The 21,045-nt window shown below is 36.8% G+C and overlaps 1 protein-coding gene across 9 annotated transcripts in view; it reads right to left on the bottom strand.

The window, feature by feature from the left end:
- NEK1 (NIMA related kinase 1) overlaps positions 1–21,045 on the bottom strand; it is a 63,951-nt gene that overhangs the window by 14,117 nt on the left and 28,789 nt on the right. For 7 of the 9 annotated variants that reach the window (XR_006104073.1, XM_042468451.1, XM_042468457.1 and 4 more), the window contains 12 exons: positions 19,576–19,659; positions 19,051–19,134; positions 18,011–18,085; positions 16,657–16,752; positions 13,631–13,783; positions 12,159–12,221; positions 11,841–12,072; positions 8,548–8,700; positions 7,626–7,793; positions 7,165–7,282; positions 6,951–7,051; positions 453–664 (listed from right to left, as the gene is read on the bottom strand). Coding sequence is in view for 8 of the 9 variants with exons in the window: in XM_042468451.1 (XP_042324385.1) it covers positions 453–664; positions 6,951–7,051; positions 7,165–7,282; positions 7,626–7,793; positions 8,548–8,700; positions 11,841–12,072; positions 12,159–12,221; positions 13,631–13,783; positions 16,657–16,752; positions 18,011–18,085; positions 19,051–19,134; positions 19,576–19,659 (1,539 nt within the window). In the remaining variant the exon portion in view is untranslated. The remainder of the gene's footprint in view (positions 1–452; positions 665–6,950; positions 7,052–7,164; positions 7,283–7,625; positions 7,794–8,547; positions 8,701–11,840; positions 12,073–12,158; positions 12,222–13,630; positions 13,784–16,656; positions 16,753–18,010; positions 18,086–19,050; positions 19,135–19,575; positions 19,660–21,045) is intronic. The other 2 variants (XM_042468452.1, XM_042468458.1) reach the window with 2 other exon arrangements.

Here is a 21,045-nt window from a genome sequence, read left to right as displayed (position 1 = left end):
TACTGTAGCAATGGTAATACAGTTGTCCCTCCTGACTCGCAGACGTGGAGTCCACTGTCTCACCCATTTGCAGACAGCAAGTGGGGAGGGACGTGGTGTGTGTGCCCGAGGCATATGTGCAGCAGTTTATTTGTTTTTTTGTTTCTGGTGAAAACCAGGAGCTATTGTTTCTGCATTTTACCAGTTCCAGGTCCCACACCAGTCCACCAAAACCAAAACTATATGGAGATTCCACTACTCATGCATATGGATAGGATTTTATTTTTCCATTTTTTAAAAAAATCTACACCTAGTAGAGCTTGTGGCAAATTAAGTGGTGAAAGATTGGGACCCTTAGCTCCCCAAAGTTGCCTACTCCTGACTAGACATTCAAATTGAAGACCATTTCATACCCATACTTGCTTTTCATGTATATATACAGTAATAAGTGAAGTAAATTTCTTTACACTTGCCTTTGGATTGTTTGCATCAAAGAGACCTGTAGAAAGCCCTATCAATAGTGAATTTTTGCCCTTTGTTTTTTCTGGAGACACAGAACGTGACCTTGTTGGAAGAGAATCGTCAAGGGAAGACTGTGCTGACAGAACTGGAAAAGCTATTAACCTTGCTTGGTGCTGTGCCACCTTCTGGAAAAAGGGTTCCGGTTGTACAGAATCATTGGTTTCTGGTATGATAATAAACAAATAATTTCACAAATGCATATAATACTAACAATCATTGAACAATAAGCAAAGCATAATAGTCAAAGGTTCAAAAATGTATCGAAGAAATTAGATATTTAACAAATGTTACTTTATTTTAAAAATTACTGATTAATGCAAAATTTGGTTAACAAGTTCTACTGCTTGATCAAACCTGTCTCTCTTTTCTTCTCATTATCTGAGATCTGTTAAAGGAAGAGCCAGTTGAACCACTGATCAACCATTTAATGTAGCGATGAGGAACACATAGTTTTTCACAACCATTTTTGTGGTTCCTCAGTTTTAGGGATCGGGCGGGCGGGGGCAGAACACCTGCCAAATCCCATAGAGGCATGGAGGTAATTTCACTATCACTTGAGCTTTCCCAAACAGATTAAGGCCAAGGCGATGCCTGTTTAAAACCATTCTGAATATTTTAAAAGCAAAATAAATAACTACAAGAGGGTGATGAAATGCAGGGGATGGCCCTCTCCAGTCCCGTGAGGAGCAAGTGCAGCCAGTGGACCTTCTGCTGTTGTCTGCTTCAAGCTGTCTGGATCAAGACCCTTTGTTTACCCTCCTGCACCATGCAACTTTAGGAAACTGGAGGGAAGTTAGAAGTACTCCCGAAAAGTTAACAACCAAGTATAATAGTAATCAGAACAGAAAAATGCAATCTTGCCTACTTTTCAGCACCCCTAGGAGAAGGCAGGGAGAGCAAGTTATTTCCAGGACTGGCCCTATGATGAGACAATGTGAGATACCTGCCTCCAATGGTAGATTTACAGGGGCAGAAAATGGCAGTGAAAAATTGGATGAGAAGAGCTGTGTGTGCCACTCATTCTGCCTTTTATCTGGTTGTTCCTCAGATGTAGTATAGAATGCTGTTCTACTATTACTGGGAAATAAGAAGCAACTGCTAGTCTTGACCAGTCAACTGCTACATTTCTTCTGGTATTTTAGAAATTTTTGCTTACCTCTCATTTCAATATGATTTTCATTTGAACCAGTAAACACTTCTGCCCACTTAACTGCCATTAAACTAGATGCAATAATGGTTCTTATACAACTCCTATTGTATTATATTAAACAATTAAAATAGCTTTTCTATATCTGTCCTACAAGCCAATATTTACTTGATTTCTATTAGGGCAAGATTCAGTGTGAGATCCAATTAGCAAACAGTGGGAAAGCCATTTTTAAAACCATTTAAGGCTACAACAATTCGGAGACTTCCAGTCTGGGCGAGAGTGAGAAGAGAGTGCTTGCGAGGAGCTCCTCACAAGCCTCCATGGTTTTTTGGGGGGTTCTGCCAGGAAAGGGGAGAGAGAAGTCAAAATCACCCCAAAGAGCAAAGTAAGGTGGCTTTTTTCCTGGTAAGGGGGAAGACCAGGGACCTCATGGAAGCACAGAGCTCCGCAGGCACGAACCTTTGTTCATCAAGCCACGGAGCCCTCGCAAACCCGCCTTGGAGTACTCAAGCACAGTGTGAAGAGATGGCTGTGTGAGGTACGTGGCGAAAAGGGAGGGAAACTACCAACTATTCCACCCAGGAGGGAAGCCAGTCCTGGAAGAGCGGTATAGAAGACACCAAGGGCCCTAAAAAACCCCAGGAACAAATTATTAAAGCAAACGAAAGAAGTTAATATAATAGAGCAAAAAGACAGGATTGCGGAAGGAAGAAGGGCGGAACAACACACAAGACACAACAAGCAGCCTACCCAGGATTAGAGAAGCCCAAGAGGGGAGGGTGAACATCTAAAGGGAGGTGAAGTCGAAGGCTTTCATGGCCGGCATCCATAGTTTTTTGTGGGCTTTTCGGGCTATGTGGCTATGTTCTAGAAGAGTTTCTTTCTGACGTTTCACCAGCATCTGTGGCTGCCATCTTCAGATCTGAAGACGGCAGCCACAGATGCTGGCAAAACGTCAGGAAGAAACTCTTCTAGAACACAGCCACATAGCCCGAAAAGCCCACAAAAAATCTAAAGGGAGGGATTGAAGGGAAAAGTGAATTAAAAGCCAAAGAGAGAGCCAAACCCCAAATTACACTTTTAAGCAGACTCGCCTGCACAGACCATTAACAACTAATAAGAACTTGCAACAGTAATGAAGTTTAAGAAGTCAAGGCAAAGTTTGCAACTACCAATTGAAAGTAACCTCTGCAAAGATACATTTAAGCCAATCTGTCTTACAAAGGTTAACATAGGTGCTGGCTAGACGGGCCCTATGGGGCTCAGTCGTGACGTGTGAGGGGTGGCGCTTTCAGACGCCCCTCACACGTGACAAGGGCATCAAAATTGCAGCGCCCTGTACATACGGGTGCCACCATTTTGACGTGATGGACGCCTAGCGTCTGCACGTCTCGGGGCCCTTGTGATGCTGCAAGTGCGGCATTGGCGCTTTGCGGCGTCACAACCGCGCCACAAAAAGAACCCGCTTTTTGCTGCGTGAGGGAGCTGCGCAGTTGGTCCGCTGTGGCTCCCTTGTGCAGCAAACCAGGGCGGCGGCATACCGCCCTTTTAGGCGGTCTGAATCCTGCCATAGAGAGACAAATAAAGAGCCAATTGACAGCTATGCTCTATAATCTCTTGGAACAGTGACCTTTGATTTACAACAGACTACTTAAATTGCGTAATAAAGCATAAAATCAAACTAAGAGAGACAAGAGAATTGAAACACAAAGGAAGCGAATTGAAGATAATATAAAATAGATTATAAAACTGAATACTAAATAACAATAATAGAGACCATATTTAAATAATAAGGAGAAATTGCTTCTAGAAAAATACATCATATTAAAAGAACTTGAGCTGTAATAACATACAAATCTCTTACGATACATTCTGCGAAAGAAAATAAATTATTTCAAAGACTTAAGTGAATTAAAGGAAGGAATTCTTTTTAATATGGCTACAAATCCCAGGAAAGCATCGTCAGTTGCCGCAGCAGCAATTGCTTCATCACAATCACACAGAAGACCTTCAATGGAACAGGTATCAATTTTAGAGGAAATAAAAAAGATTAAAGATGAAATGAAACTTCAAAGAAATTTGGGACAAGAAATGAAAGATTTGCACTCCAATGTGAGACATGAAATAAAGACAGAATTAAGGGACATAAGGCAAGTTTTGGAAGATGCTAAAATGGACTTTACAAAGGCAAACAAATGAATGATACAAATGGAAAATAAGACTAAACAACTAGAAGACATAACATCTAAACTTAAATCGGATAAAGAGAGAGAACTGGACAGGAAAGCTTTGGAAGATCAGAAAATGAGAGAACTGTATAAAGCTTTGAGTGGTTCCTGAAAAGAAAAAAGAAAATTTATCAAACTTTCTGAATCCATATCTGGCTGAATGTTTAGAAACCTCGTAAATGGAAATCTCCTATGAAATAAACAAAATATATCGTATAAACCTTTCAAAGACTACAACAAAGATTTGGCAAATTTTATCTGGAATGGCAAAAAACCTAGAATCAAACTTAGATACCTCCAAGATGCTCGAGAAAGAGGTGGAATGTTAGTTCCAAAGTAGAAATTATATTATGAAGCATCATGTTTAAATTTTATCAAAGATTGGAATCAGTTAAAAGAAAAAGACTTACTGAGAATAAAAGGCGCTGCTTTTAAATTTGGATTTCATACCTTCCTTTTTTATGGGAAAGAAAAAGCTAATAAAGCTGTAAATAATCACTATACAAGAAAACACCTAATACAAGTACAGTGGTGCCTCGGGTTACGAAATTAATTCGTAACGCGGCCGCTTTCGTAACCCGAAAAGCCTTCGTAAGCCGAATTGCCATAGGCGCTAATGGGGAAAAGCCGCGATTCCGTGCGAAAAAGCCGAAAAAAGCACCAAAAGTTTTTTCGTAACCCGAAAAAACATTCGTAACCCGGAACAATGATTCCCTATGGGATTTTTTCGTATCCCGAAAATTTCGTAACCTGGGTATTTCGTATCCCGAGGTACCACTGTATAGAAAAAATATAAAAGATATATAAGTGAAGGTATACCTACTTGGGTATCTCCCCATGAAGCTTTGGATAAAAGCGATGCTTGGTTAAATGAAACTTGGTTGTTATATAAAAACTCGTTGAAACATGAGGGAAATCAAACCAGGTTAAAAGCTTTAGAGAAGATTAGAGAAGAAGATAGACAATGTAGTTGGTTTCTGTATTGGCAGATAAAACAAAGATACCATCTGGATAGCAGAACAATTGGATGGATGGGAACGATTCAGAATTAAGTTCTTTATTAAGTATAGGTACATAGTCCTTGCTATCTAAATTGTATAAAATCTTGTTGAAATATGAAATGGAAAAGGATGTGGATAAGGATAATATGATACAGTGGTCTAGAAATATAGGATGTAATATAGATTTTGAACAACAGGAAATCACTTGGAATAATAAATTGAGGTATACAACTAGCCATGCAATAAGAGAGAACTATTATAAAGTATTTTTAGATGGTATATTACTCCAGAAAAATTACATAAAATCTCTAACAAGAATTCAGATCGCTGTTGCTAATGTGGTAAAGAAAAGGGAACCTTTTTTCATTTATGGTGGACATGTGTAGAAGTCAAAAAATAATGGAAAGCTGTTTATAATGGAATGTCCAAAATGTTAAATATAAAACTAAACTTTCTTCCAGAACTATTTTTGTTAAATATTACCAAGAAAGAACTAGAAAAAACATATGGTAGACTGATTTTCTATTTAATATCGACAGCTAGAATGACTTTGGCTCGTGCTTGGCAGCAACCGAAAACACCAGATATAGAAGAATGGATAAAGAAATTGTTCGAAGCAATTGAAGCTGACAAATTGATGAGAATATTATGCAAACAAAATACCAAAATAATAATAATAATAAAAAATCTTAAAGGACTGGAATAATGTACTTGATTATATCAAACAAGAATGGAATATAAACTATAATTTTTTATGTACCTCAAGATATATGAAGAAATATAAGTAATATGGAAAGATTGATATAATATTGAATGTAATTTATACTATATTATTATTGTTTGTTGGTTTCAACCTCTAAACATCTGTGTGGAAATTTTCTCAGAGAAAAAAGGTAATTATCAAAATAAAAGGGTAAAGGAATAGTATTAAATAACAAATAAAGCCACAAGAGAAAGATTAATTTCAGCTAAAATTAAAATTATTTCCCTTGTGGAAACAGACTACATTTCTTTTAGTAGTTATAGATGGAGGAAGGTGGAGGAAGATGATCCTGCAATACTTACTTTTCCTTTGTTAGATAAAAATTATTAAGAAATATATACAGTACAAGGACAAAGCCCTGAGTAGAAAATGATCTGACTAAACAAAAGAGGTACATAGGTTAAATAAATTAAAATACTAATGACATCTGGGATATTACAAACTTTTTTGAAGTCATTTAAAAATTTTGAGATAAATTCTAGATGACCAAAATTTAAACTAATGTGAAGTACAAGTTGGAAAAGAATGTAACTTTCTTTTTATATGTGTTTAATGTTTGACAATTTGTTCAATATGATAATCATGTATGCTATTTGTAAATTTTTAAAATGCTTAATAAAAATAATAATAAAAAAGGCTACAACAATTCTTAAAAACAAAATGGATTTATGGAGCAAACAGTGTGCTTCCACTGCCTTTCCCCTGTAAGTATGCTGGCTGTGTTGGGAATCCCCAGAAAAGTACATGGCAGAAAGGTAACGTTTTCTAATTTTTCACTGACAAGCAACTTTACCTCTGTAAGCTGGACCTTGTGCCCTTCTAGCCTTATGGTCAGATTCAGATTTAAAGAAAACTGTAAGTTGCCATTCATATGTGATTCAGCCATGATTATGAATGACAAGTTTATTCAGCGCTTTGTTTCTTTCTTTTGCATTTCATTTTATTAAAAGTAGTCTAAAACCCTTTCCGAAAAGCAGTCAGTTTCAAAAGCGCTGTTGGAAAGTTAGTAATGAGTTTTTTGTGAACAATTAATTTTCTCCAAAGTTAACCAAGTCATTAATTACCAATTTAATCTAAATGCTTTTGGAAAACAAAAACAAAAACACCTGCACAAAAATGTCACTTCTCATCACACATATTAATTTACTGTACTGTTGTGTCTCTCTTTTGAGACGTTTGCCTGAGGGGCTCAAGAGGTAAGTAGTGTCAAAATTGTCCTATTTATTTTGACAAAACAATGAAGAAAGGAATTATCAGGTTATCTCTGATTTCATTTCAGATTATTTTTATATATTTCAGTTGCTGACCTACTGATGCTTCATCATGGATTGGGATTCTTTTTAGCATTCGGTCTTCTGCAGCAGGATCTTCACTGTCATATTGGTTATTCTCAGTATGATCCTGTAATCTGTGAAAGACCATCACAGCCAGGGGAAATAAAAAGTTATGTAGAACAGGTCACAATTAACACTGAAAACTGGATTTCTAAATTGTAGGAAGTTGAAGGGGGAGGTGACTTACGGTGGTTCCTTTATTTTTTCTTCTTTAACCCATGCATCATTAGCAGCAGGGAATGCATTTGTTTTGCATTTATCTTCTTTGGTTTCTTCTAGCAATTCTGCTTCCAAATCATCAGGTTCTAAACGAAACAAATTGGTAACATAAAAAGTGATGGTCATGTTGAAAGTATTTATTTGCACTAGAGTTAAGGTGACATAGCACTGTAAGATCCATAAGGTGTAGAAGCTGTTTTTAAAGTGTTCAGGATGAACATCTGTGATACTGGCAGTGTTTAGCTGCACAACTGGAAAGGAGTAAGTTGAAATTACATTAGATGATAGTTTTGGAATGGTACTAAATTACTGATACATATTATCATTGTTTTGCAGAAATTCTACACAGTGTTGCCAAGAAATTGTTAACAATATTTTTCTGTACTGTTGCAAAAAAATTCTGTTTAAAATTTTAACTGAGATTCATACCATCAATCAGATCAGGTTTGGGTGACAACTGGTTAAATTCAAATGAAGGAGACTTCTTTGTTGTCAGCTTTTCTGTGTCGTCGATTTCAGCTGCTGATTCTTCTACAACAGAAATTGCTTCTCTCATTTCAGTGTTCTCTCTTACTGTTAAAGCTTCTTTTGGAACCTCTGTGGTAAAGCAAAGTAATCATTGCCACTTTAAATCTACACAAACCTTAATTTATTTCCATCATATAAAGATAGTAAGGAGGTAAAGTGTCCATATTTAATGAATGCTCCAAACATTAAATTTATCTGCTACAATGTATGTATGTGAGAGGGACTTGCATTTAAATCACTATATTTTTAGTGTATATAACTTTATAAATTTCAAAGATATTTATCGGTGCTTCAGTATACATACATGCATGTACAATTCATAACTTTTTTCAAAAATAATTTTAAGAAAGTATATGTTTTGAAATAGCATTAAATTAATATGAATCACTGTGAAAAACTGTCAAATTAAAAAAGTGCCTTCAGATTATGTTCTAACTGCTCCAATGGTAATCTGATTTTTGCTGTACAGTAAGCTTTACTGGAAAATTCCTTTTCATAAAGCCAGTTTTTGTGGCTTTTAATTTCACTGAATTTTTTTTTACTGAGAATCTAAGCACACCTTAATAATTCATCAAAAGTGACCTGAGAAAATAAATAAAGCTCAGTATTTCATAGTGCATGAAATACTTCATTCTGAGTTGCTAGCACTCAAGGCTAAAGCAAAGAACATGATTGGTGCCAAATGTAAGGTTTATTCTCCTGTTAATCAACAGCAGTGGCAGTTTAGTAAAATTCTACTAAACCACCATTTATGAAAAAGCATGTGAAATATAAGCTCCTGGATGTTTTCAAAATTCTACTTCTAGCATCAATTTCTCCTTACCATCAGTAATACTTAAGTCATCCATCAGATCAGTCTGAAGTTGTAGCTCAGCTTCTCCAAGTATCTTCAGCACAGATTCAGTGGGGCTTTTGCCCCAGACCTTTCGCTGAGGTTCACCAACATCTAGCTTAATAACCTCTCCTAATGTACACACTGCAGGGAAATATTTAAGACATTAGTACACAGTCAATTTAAAACTCACCAAGATTTGGGGATAGGTGTTGTGTTTTTAAGGCAAGATTCAGACACAGCTGAAGAGACAGACTACTGGCTTTTTATATTTTAAAAGATATCAACAAATTTGAAACCCATTCCAAATGCACTGATCTTTAAAACATGCGAAGTGAGAATAAAATGGCCTGTAAATACAGTAGTGATTCAAAGAAATTTCTGTTAATTACAAAATGGCGGGATACAGACGGCCCAAAAAGGGTGGTCTGCCAGGCGCCTCTTTTTCTGCCAGCAGGAAGCCGCAGTGGATAAACCGCATGGTTTCCCGCCAGCAGAAAAAGAACCCAAAAAAACCAGATTCTTTTTCTGGCACACTTCATCTCAAAATGGTGGCGTCTGTGTGTACAAGGCGCCACCATTTTGATGTACAGAATACATACTAGGGTTAGGGAGCGTCTGCATGGTGTGTCCTCCCTAACCCTAGTACTGCCGCCGCCACGCCACATTTTGCCCACCTGTAACAGGCCCATATTTTTATTCACTTACAAATGATGTGATACAAAAAGTTGCAATGATGTATACGTTTTTGAAAAGAATACTTAATTGTCAGATGCCTAAACTTTGACTACAAGATTTTTAGAACTAACCACAGGTTCTGTTTTCTTTGATATTTTCTGCCTCAAAGCTATTGAATAATAACAACCAAGAGATACTTTGAAGTAAAGACTTCAGAAGGGAAATTAATTTATTAGCATGAGTATAGAAGACAAACTTATAAAAATGAAGAACAGTGTTATTTGCACCAAACATCAATATAAAGTCATGGCTTATTGGGATGCATTTTCCAGATATGAAGGAAAAGGCAGTATGACAGGTTTTGAAATTTGAAACACACTGGACAGGAGGTATATTGTATATGAAAGGATAAAAAGCAGATTTTATACAGAGAAACTGTACCTGGGTCCTCTGGTAAACACACATCACAAAAAACATACACAATCCATGCAATGATAGCAGCAACCTTTGAGGGCAGCATCTAATAGTGGACATCCTGATGGAATAATGGTATCCAGCATATAGGATGATAATACTTTCCTACTGCGCCCTTCATGCACCCTACAGTCTGCTTTGGACATCTAGAAAACCTTCTGGGGGCTGGTTGTCAGGCAGCTTTTAGTGCTGCAGTGGGGAAGGAAAGGGAAGAAACTCTGTCACGCTAACATCACATTGGATTGAAGCCTCAGTTGCTTAAAGGTGAAGATGAAACACATCAACAGATCTGAATCATGTTCACTTCTGACTGTGACATACTGTTGGCAAGAAAGTGTGACACAAATGGAGTGGAAGAAAAGAGAAATGAATTTGTAAATGGAAACTAAGAGAAAATTAAATCTATTTAAGCCACATGACTTAGTATTTTACAAGACTTTGCGGAAGTATGGGCAAGGCAACTGTAACTGGGAATTTCATTACGTATAATGAATGAATCTATTTTGTGATTATGTAAAATAGCTAATGTAACTGAAAAGTGCCTACTGACTAAATCCAACTACACGCTCAAGCCGTGGGGCGTGCGCGGGGCGGAAGGGGTGGCGCGTCCCATTCAATTGCATGGGAGCGCGCGCCCATTGCGCCTCGTGCACCTCCGTGCACGAGCCCAATTGGAGCTTGAGCATAGGTGGAATTCGCCTTATGCGGAGGGATCCGGAATGGATCCCCACGTAAGGCGAGGGCCCACTGAACTAGTCATATATGGGGAAAGAAAAGCCAGATACCCAAGTAGATTCAGAAAAGGAAGAGGACACTAGGGATCATATTGCAAACATACATTGGGTAATGGAACACACCAAATAATTTAAAAGGAAAATTAACCTATGCTTCATAGATTACAGCAAAGACTTTGTGAAGATCATGAGAAATTATGGTTTAGTCTAAAAGAAATGGGAGTGCCATAACATCTGATTGTCCTGACGTGTAATCTACAATCTAGACAAGAGGCTACTGAATGGTGTCTATCAGGAAGGGCATCAAGACAAGGCTGCATTTTATCACTGTATTTTGTTTAATTTGAATGCAGAACATAGAATGTAGGATAAAACTCAAAAGAATCAGATATAAAGTTAGGAGTAGGAATATTTACAATTTAAGATATACAGATGACACCGTATTTCTTGCAACAAGTAACAAAAGGGAGGCCTGCAACTGCCCCTGTCTTTGACAGATCGGGGCCTTGGTTCCTTTTTGTGCCCTGGAAAGAGCCCTGTAGCCTCCAGTGCTGTGGCTTTATGGTGTTCTTTTGGCACTGTGTCATTTAGACGCAGTGCCAGAGGAGAGCTGTGATACTGCACATTGTCTGGTGCGGCGTACAATGTCAAGCCAGCCTGGGGGTGGAGTCGGGGTGTGCATTGTGTAGATGCCAACCCCAAAAACTTTGAACGACTACTGATGAACATTAAGAAGGGCAGATGATTACATAACTTCAAAGTGGGTAAAAAAGACAGTGAAATAAAGATTTCCTGTACCTTAACCAAAATAAAAATTGTAGTCAAGAAATCAGAAGAAGGCTAAGACTTGGAAAGGCAGCCATGAAGGAAATAGATAAGTTATTCAAATGTAAAGGCATATCATTAACCACTGATGCCATCATAGTTCTGATTCTATGTAAGATTGTGAAAACTTAACAGTGAACAAAGCTGACAGGAAATCAACTCGTTTTAAATGATGTGCTGGAGAAGACTGCTATGAACACCACAGACCATTAAAAAGACAAAATAATAGGTCTTAAAGCAAATCAAGCCTGAACTCTCCCTAGAAGCAAAAATGAATAAACTGAGTCTGTCAATACTTTGGACTTATCACAAAATGGCATAACTCATTGGAAAAAGACACTAGTACTTGGTAAAGTGGAAGGCAGTAGGATAAGTGAGAGACTGTGCTGTAGGTGGATTCATTCAATCAAGGGAGCCACAGCCCTAAATTAGAAACCTGAGTAGGGCAGTTGATGATCTGGGCTCTTGGAAGTCTCTCATTCATAGAGTCACTATTAAGTCAAAATCAAATTGATGGAAAGTAACAGCAGCAACAACATTGTAGTATCACCAAACATAGCAAATGTATCTTACCGTCTGTACCTAACAGGGATTCTTCCATTGTTAATTGTGCTAGTTGAACTACAAGTTGTGTCCCCGTCTCCCATTTCTTACGATCAGCTACAACCAGAGAATTTTCTCCTTGTTCTTTACTATTTTCATCAGCTGTAGCTATCTCATAGATTTCTCTGGGTTCATTTTTCTCTTCTCCATCTTCCTGTGCTTTAAGATTTTGATTCAATCTTTTAAGTATTTCTCGCTTGTTCTGAAACAAGGAAGAAATAATACAGTGCAAAAATTAAACTGTGAAGTAAAAAAAGAACAGAAAAAAGGCCAAACAATTTAACTTACTTGAATAGCAACATCAGGCTTTATTTCTGCTGGGGTTTCCTGGACAACCACTGCATTTTGATCCTTTAGAGCCAGAACATAATATAAAAGATCGTGTCAAATACAGTAATTACTAGAAATAATAACCGTGAACAAAACAATAGTTGCCACTAACAATGAAATGTTTTGACATTATTATTATACATTATTTTTAGGCCAAATTTCAATAAGGGCAACTTTAATCTTTGAAACAACTCAAATTTTCATGCTTCCGTTTAATGCTGATTGATTATGGAGTAGTGTGGGTCATTCTATCCCTCCACCACAGGCTGTGTTTTGTTGTAGAGGCCATACAAAACTAAACCTAAAATGCAGGCATTCTATAATGCTGTCACCTGCACAGTTGTAAATAATGTCCTAAATCTTATCTCCTTGCAACACACAGAGCTTTTTCTCACCTGCAAACAAAAGATATACCAACCAGTCTATTGATTTTTGACACTGCCTCCAAGCCAATATAACATATCGGGACCAAAAATGCCCCATATTTTATTTTGAACCATAAAGCAATGCAACAGAAGTGATGTACCCTGGTTGTCAACATATCTGCCCCATTTGGGGGATTTTTCCCCCCTTGGAGAGGGCTCAGAATTCAGGAAATATCCTGCAATACAAGAATTATGATTTCTTTTTTACTTTGGTCTGCATTTTGTATTCTAGATCTACATGTCTGTGTAGAACACATGAAATTCTGTACAAAAATCCCATTCCTTTAAACATGAAATATTATGCCACAAAATACACTGGAATTTTCTGGGGGAGACAAAGGCTACACCACAACTCAGAGACTGAAATTTTAAAAAAAAAAATCCTAGTGGTGCACAAGAAATGTTATTTCTACAGAAATAATAATAATAATCATATAATACATAAAAGGTGAAAACCCACCTCCCCCAATATGCCACCAACCCAGATTGGAGTAACTTGAACCGGGAATGGATTTATACAGTGGACCCTTGGTATCTACTGGGGTTTGGTTCTAGGACTTCCTGGTGGATATCAAAATCCATGGGTGCTCAAGTCCCATTAGATACAATGGTCTAGTAAAATGGAGTCCCTTATAGAAAAATGGCAAAATCAAGGCTTGCTTTTCAGATTAATTTAAAAAAAAAATTTCCAAGCTGTGAACGACTGAATTTGTGGATGCAGAAGCCATACACTCAGAAGTCCGATTATGTAAGGCATTATCAGATCTAGTCATGCTTTTAAATCCTTTTTTTTTTTTTTTTACCAATTCTATCTGGGAGTCAAGAAAAACAAAGATTTTAAAATGGTTGTGGTGGGACAAAAGAATTAGTCACAAGTGCAAAGAGGGAGAAATGAGAAGAGACAAACTGTTTCATGTATGTCATTTTAATATAAGTTTGGGGGGGACCTTATATTAAGCTTCCCTCTAAACCCCGGCTTCTCTGTACTTAAAATATATTACTTACCGCACCTACTTCTTTCAAAGCTGATGTCATGGAGATGATTTGTGGGAAACTGGCCTTCAGTATCCTGGTAGGAGAACCTCCAGCTTCTTGCCTGCTGTGTGTAGGACTTAGCTCTGCAGCTCCCATAGGATTCTTTATTCCTTTAGCTATCAGCTGTGAAGTTAATATAACAAATATAATCCACATATATGGACATGCATATTTGGCAGAAAAAGCTAAAGATTTTGTAAAAATACAAGTCCTAGAATGCAATAAGAGGAACTACAGCACTTAAAGTGGTGTCAAACTGCATTACTGTTTTTAAGCACTTTAATCTTTTAAATTGCATTTTATTCTTTTAATGAGTGATGAATTTTAAATATTATACTAGTTTAATTCCATTTGAACTCACAAAATGAATTTCAACACAGAGAAAGATAAAGGTACTGCACTTAGGGTGGAAAAAAGAAATGTACAGATATAGGATGGGGGACACCTGGCTGAACGAGACTACATGTGAAAGGGATCTGGGAGTCCAAGTAGACCACAAACTGAATATGAGTCAACAGTGTGATGTGGCAGCTAAAAAGGCCAATGCAATTTTAGGATGCATCAATAGAAATATAGTGTCTAGATCAAGGGAAGTAATAGGGCCACTCTATTCTGCTTTGGTCAGGTCCCACCTGGAATATTGTGTCTAGTTCTGGGCACCACAATTAAAAAAGAATGTGGAGAAACTGGAGCGTGTCCAAAGGAGGGTGACTAAAATTGTGAAGGGTCTGGAAACCATGCCCAACTTAGGGAGCTGGGGTGTTTACCCTGGAGAAGAGAAGGTTAAGAGGTGATATGATAGCCCTGTTTAAATACTTAAAGGGATGTCATATTGAGGAGGGAGCAAGCTTGTCTTCTGCTGCTCCAGAAACTGGGAACAATGGATGCAAGCTACAGGAAAAGAGACTCCACTTCAACATTTGCAGGAACTTCCTGACAGTAAGGGCTGTTTTGACAGTGGAACACACTCCCTTGGAGTGTAGTGGAGTCTCCTTCTTTGGAGGTCTTCAAACGGAAGCTAGATGGCCATCTGTCGGGGACGCTTTGATTGAGATTTCCTGCATTACATTTACCAAAATTTGCTTTCTATATTATTTTATATAGCTTTGAACCCTGTTCGTTGTGTGTGTGTGTGTTGTCATTAAAATATGTTTCAAATAGAATTAAAATCTCTTGTTTAATTTTGCATGAAATGGTTTTATTTGCATTAGTTGCAACCATGATGGATCTATTGGGCTATGCTGTTCCAATTGTATAGGTTTACTGTTAAAATATAAGTAATTTATTCTATGTATTCTTGTCTCTTCACACCCTAAATTGGTTATAATTGTGTTTGTTTTTAAAAGTGATGTTCTAAGCAAGGACAAAGGAGTGATAGAACTGGTGCTAAAAATTTTTTTTATAGCTAAACTATATGAGCCAACCGCAGATGCATAAGAAGAAGAAAATGAGAAATTCTATGATGAAATCCAGGAAGAAAGTGACAACACACCAAAACAGGACTGCTTGAGAATGATAAAGTAGGAAGCAAAAGCGATTCAAAAACTGTAGGATAATTTGGACTAGGAACAAGAAATGAAGCAGGAGAGTGAATGATAGAATTTTGTGAGGCCAACCATTTATTCATTGCAAACACATTCTTCATACAATCAGAAAGAAGACTATACACATGGACATCACCAAATGACCAATACAAAAATCAAATACAATACAAAAAACACATAACTGGAAGCAAAAGATGGAAGAATTCTAATCTTGTGGAAACTATAGAAGGTGCTGACTGCAGCACAGATCATGAGCTACTTATATCAAAGATTAGAGTAAAGCTGAAGAAGAAAGAAAAAGCAGTCATCATAACAAACATGACTTAAAGAACATCCGAACAGAATTTACAGACAATGTGAGAAACAGATTTGCTTTATTAAGCATAACTGACTGGGAAACAGAAGGAATATGGACAGAAGCCAGGCTCTTCCAGCGAGCATATCCACCCGATTTTATGTGAAACATAGATCCACTTCCACGTACAGGATGAGAGCATTCTGCCCCATCATCGCTTGTGAAACCTTGTTTTTAATTGCTAATTTTGTATTTTATGAACTTGTTTGTATTATTTGTATTTTAACTCGTGTCATGAACACATAAACTGTGGGGTCAAATCATCAGCAAATGTTTTGCAAAAAATGTATTAAAACCATCTGGATCTGGTGATTTATCTGGTTTTAAATTGTTAACTGTGTTCTTTATTTCTTCACAAATTATAGGAGCATTTAATATACCTTTATGTATATTTTAGATTGGGTTAACTGGAATTTCCTTCACAAAATCTGCTATATTTGTATTTCTGTATATTTCTGAAGAATATAGATCAGCATAGAATTCCTTAAAGGCATAACTTCTCTTACACGGGGGAATACGTTCTGGACCCCCCCCCCGCGCAAGGGAAAAAACGAGGATGCTCAAGCCCCATTCATTTGGCGCACACACCACAAGAGGGCATGTCATTGTTTTCTTCCGGCGTGGCTTCCAGAGTATAACGTGGGCACACTGTACCACTTTTAGCTATTTTTTTTTTTAGAGAATGTTACAAAATTATTTTTCATTTTTATTGTCACATTCATAATATAGTGGTCTTTTCCAATCTGTGGGGGTTTGGCTCCAGCCCCTACAGATGCTAGTGCCTCTTTTTATTCAATGGTGGTGATGTGCATGCAGGTGTGCCAGCATGTCCAGCATACACATGTCACTACTGAATAAAATGGGGTGTGGCAATCCACAGGCAATTGAATGCATGGATAGTTAGCTTGCTGATACAACAGGCCCACTGTAAATCCTTTTTAAATATGCTAAAGCAGAATATACAATGTTCATTTCTAGTTCTGATCTTCTTTGACACAATTCTGTTAAACTGTTAAAGAACACAGAAAACAATACTTCCCCAATGTAAAGTTCTTAAGAACAAATCTCATAAAGGCAAACAGTTTAATATGCCTTACATGTTCTTCCCAAGCTCTCCTCTCTCTTTCGTATGCTTCTTTTCTCTTTCGTTCAAGCTGTTCTTTTAGGACTACAGCCCGGGCATTTGCTTGTGCCTTCAAATGTGCCAAAAAAGTAAGAAACACAAGGTTTTTAAATTCTAAGGAAACTTCACATTCATTATCTCAAACCTTCAATGATGTGATATCCTGTGTATTGCTTTGTAACTAAGATTATCTAATATTTTTGTGTAATATTTTTCATCTAACATATTTCCAAGGAACACTTAATTATATATAAGGAAGATGAATGGAAGTTTATGGCATAAGAATAGATGGACAATATTGTTGCTAGTGTTAGATACAAATAACATTACTAATAATTCAAACAGTGTTAAGAAGTGATAGTTATCTAGTGGAGTTCAGGAACATGATCAGAACTTGTGAATCAACATAAGCATTCTGTTGGGGCCCTCAGCAAGAAGTTTTGCTTGTGCAGGCACTGAAGTTCCTAATTCAGCACTTGTGACATTTCTACTTCCACATAATTCTTTGACTTTGAACCCTGAAAATTCTTGTCCTCCACTCATTTACCTTAATTATTAAGAAGAGCCAAATTACCAATTCCAGCCAGGATTAACAATCCCAGAAACTAGATCTCCCATAATCTCTTCTCTCTAACAGTCTGAGTGAGGACATACCTAGAATTTACAAGTAGTCTTGGAATATCTCAGCAAAACTGCACCCACTGTTTTAATCTCAAACCAAATAACTATTCAGTAGCAATAACCAGGCAAGCATATGCTGGATTTAGAACTGTGTTTTCCCTCATAACACACACAATTCTAATTATATGGCTTTAAAGTTTTCTTTCATGTACAGAGAAATAAGGAAGAATATACAAAAATAACAACAGACAAGAAAGTAAGCTAAATATGCTAGCTCTTATACTAGAAGCATAAGCATAGATCTGCTTGCACAGCAAGAATCTTAGATCACAGTATAAGCACAGAAAACATGAGTCATGGAGGATGACAAAAGAACAAAGAACCCATGCTTAGTTTAGAGAAAAGACTGGCCATAAGTGAAGTGAACCCATGTAACCAATCAGGATCTTAACCTTCCAGGCTCCTAGAACCCAAGCAGGTCCCCGTGAGAACACAAACGAAGTTGTTTTCTCATGAATGAGGAAGGCCTTTTAACATCTTCAGACAATGCTTAAAACCTGAGAAAAAAGATGTACTTTTCGCACAATTTTATGCTGGAATAGTGTCTCAAAAGTTTATGTGCAAACAGATAAGTACAACATGTAAGCTACAAAGAGAGACAAAACTAAGAGAGGCTGGTTTTTGTTTTGCTTTGTTTTTACAGTTACCTTTAGTGCTTCAATCTTTTTGCGCCTTAGTTCAATTTCTTCATTTATTTCATGTACAGGAGAACCAGTTTCATTCTGTAAAACACTCAGGCAAGTCAAATGTATGTATTTCACAGACTGACAGAAGAAAACATTGTAGCTCTCTGTTAATTGTATTACCTTGCAAATCCTTACTCATTCCATTCTAGCAGTGTTGCAAGTATTCAAGCATCAGTTCACAGGAAAATTTTAACAATTTCTGTGGATCTTAATTTTGAAGTTTAAGGTCCAAAACACATTGCAGAAATCATCCAGTTTGAGACTGCTTGAGTTGCTCTGGCTCAGTGCTAGGGGATTCTGGAAACTGTAGTTTTGTGAGACATATGGCTTTCTCTGTCAGAGAGTTTGGTACCACAATAAATTACAATTCAAAGGATTCCATAGCACTGAGCCAGAGCAGTTACAGCAGTCTCAAACTGGATGATTTCTGCAGTGAGTTTTGGACCTAATACACATTTATACTCTATATACTTGCAAATAGAAGGGTTTTAAACTAAGGAGTCTAGAGAGAAAGGCATCTTATCAGGAGCTAGGAAATGCAAAAGTGAGGTCCGGGACAGCATGTGGCCTGCACCTTCCCCACTCCTGTGCTACAGCATCAAGGACCTTTCATATAACTGCTTCTTCTAGTGCACTAATAGGCTGAAGTCTGATCATAATGAACTAGGTATCAAGAAGGCTTCTACTCTCTTGTACTACATCAGAATCAGTGGGCTTTAACTGGATAAGACAGAAGAATCAATTTAACTAATATGGCAAAGAAAAGAACAATCTATCTTAAGAGCAAGAGTCACAGAATAAAAACAAAATGACTTCACTGTATGTTTTAATCTGGTTTTAATCTTTTTATTGTTTAATCTCATTTTAACTTTTGTATCTTGTGGATTTTTAACAATAGGTTTTTAAATTTCTTATAAACTGGTTTGAGTCCCAAACTGGGAAAAAGGAGACAGAAATCATAATCATAATAATTTAAACTAGTAAAGACATTTTCAACCTGCCTTTTCTCCACGAAGTTTAGCTTTAATTTGCTGACGTTCATTGAAGTTTTGAAGCCTAATTTGTCTTAATCTTGCCAAGTATTCCTGACAGAAGAAAAAAAAATCAAAGAGGTGTTTCTGTGAGACTGTAGATGCAATAATACAGACTTTTAGTAAAGTACATAAATTTCACCAACTGGCAAATAAATGGAACAACTCTTTGATACAAGAGTAGCACCACTACATTTGTAAGTGAATTCAGTGACTCAACTGATCCATGATGGTGGATCAGGAAGTGTGGAACAGTTATAGCTATTAAAAGCAATGAGGGCTAATTGTGTTGGAAGGGAAAATGAATGATTCATTTCTGGTGACAGACTTAGGTTATTCATCAAAGGGACATCTCTAGAACTGCTTGTGATACTAATTAGAACTCTAAGACGAAGCTCATTCCTTTAATTATACATGACAATCCATGCAGAAAAATAAGGCACAAAAAAGGGTTCTATATGTGTAATGAAGGCAGCAAGCATGCAAGAAGCATACCTCTTCCTCCTTGTTTCTTGTTTTCCTTCCTCTTGAAGAAATGGACCTGCCTCCATAGATAGCTGTCAGGTTTTGCAGTGTGTCCTGTTCACCATTTAATGCATTAAATTCAAGAATGTCTGGGGCCATCACATCATCTAGCCTTACATGTATCAACATATTGCTAATTATCATCATCATCATTATCATCATCAAGGAATGGTTACCCATGATAAAGCAAAAATGCAGGCTTAAAGATCATCTAATTATCCAGATTTGTTCCCTTTTTCTTTTTTGTGTGTTTCATCATGTAGGCATGCCTTTAAAACTGTCCAATTTGTTGGTATAAGAACATTGCACACTATATCTACAGTGACGGATATACTTAGAATTTTAATAAACATTAGCCCACATTTCTTTTTTAGTTAAGCTAAAGTGCCAAACTTTGTTCATATCAAAATAAATAATGTAATAAATAAAGCATTAAATGATGAAATAAATAAAAATTCACTTTAACATATATTTATGGCATATTTCCCAAGGGAATCTCACCTTGAATTTTTTCCATAGATCTTGACATGACTATGATGATATCACAGACATAAAGTCAGTTTTAAAATTAAATATTAATATAAATTTAAGATTTTAATTTTGGGAAAGTTGATAGCTGAGACAAACGGATACAAATATCACATTGGTGTAAATAATGGAAAAAGTTATCTTAGTAGTCCCTGTAGAAGGCATTTTAGATATTAATCTTTTGTCTGGACAATTTTCCAACTGCAGGCATTTTTCTCATATTAACTTATTGGCAGAACATTTTAAGAGTGCCCAAAGATCACAAATTACTCTAGGCTGCAATTCCTTGTCTTCCACTCTGGTGGTAGATCTGCATTTCTCCCTCCCACTACACTCTCATACAGCATAACCCTATTATTCATAGGACCTTCTGACCCTAAGTAGAAAATGTACAAAAGTGTCCAGGAGAGAGAGAAAGCGAAGAATAAGATTGGTTGTGTGAACTGCTTTACACTTCAGCAGGTACTGGATACAAACTCAAGCTGCTCTTTTTAAAACTTGGTGGTTCATTTCACCTTGAACAAGATTTAGTTTTCACTAACTCAGAGATGGAAGCAAAAAAGGACAAAAGGTCATGGGGAACAAGAAAACAATGGAAATTCACAAGTCAGAAGCTATACATTTGCAGTTGTTCTTTCTATTGGAGAAGTTCAACAATCCTATCAATGCTTCTTCCTGTGCAAATGGGTTTTGAACATATGCACATATACAGATAGCTGTCATCTTCCAGTCTGTATGTATCACATGCTCATTGCCATTTTTAAAAGAACAATGACCTACTTTATACTCCCTTAAAATTACAAAATGAAAGAACTTTATTTCTTTGGTACACTAACATTCCTCTGTATAGACCAAAGATGACAGAAAGATCAGGCCACCACTGACGTTATGTTGTATTTGCATTTATCACAT

The sequence above is a fragment of the Sceloporus undulatus genome, chromosome 5, assembly GCF_019175285.1.
Source record: "Sceloporus undulatus isolate JIND9_A2432 ecotype Alabama chromosome 5, SceUnd_v1.1, whole genome shotgun sequence".
NCBI classification, from domain to species: Eukaryota; Metazoa; Chordata; class Lepidosauria; order Squamata; family Phrynosomatidae; genus Sceloporus; species Sceloporus undulatus.
The sequence above is the reverse complement of the archived record's forward strand: the minus strand, read 5'-3'. Positions and strand labels throughout refer to the sequence as shown.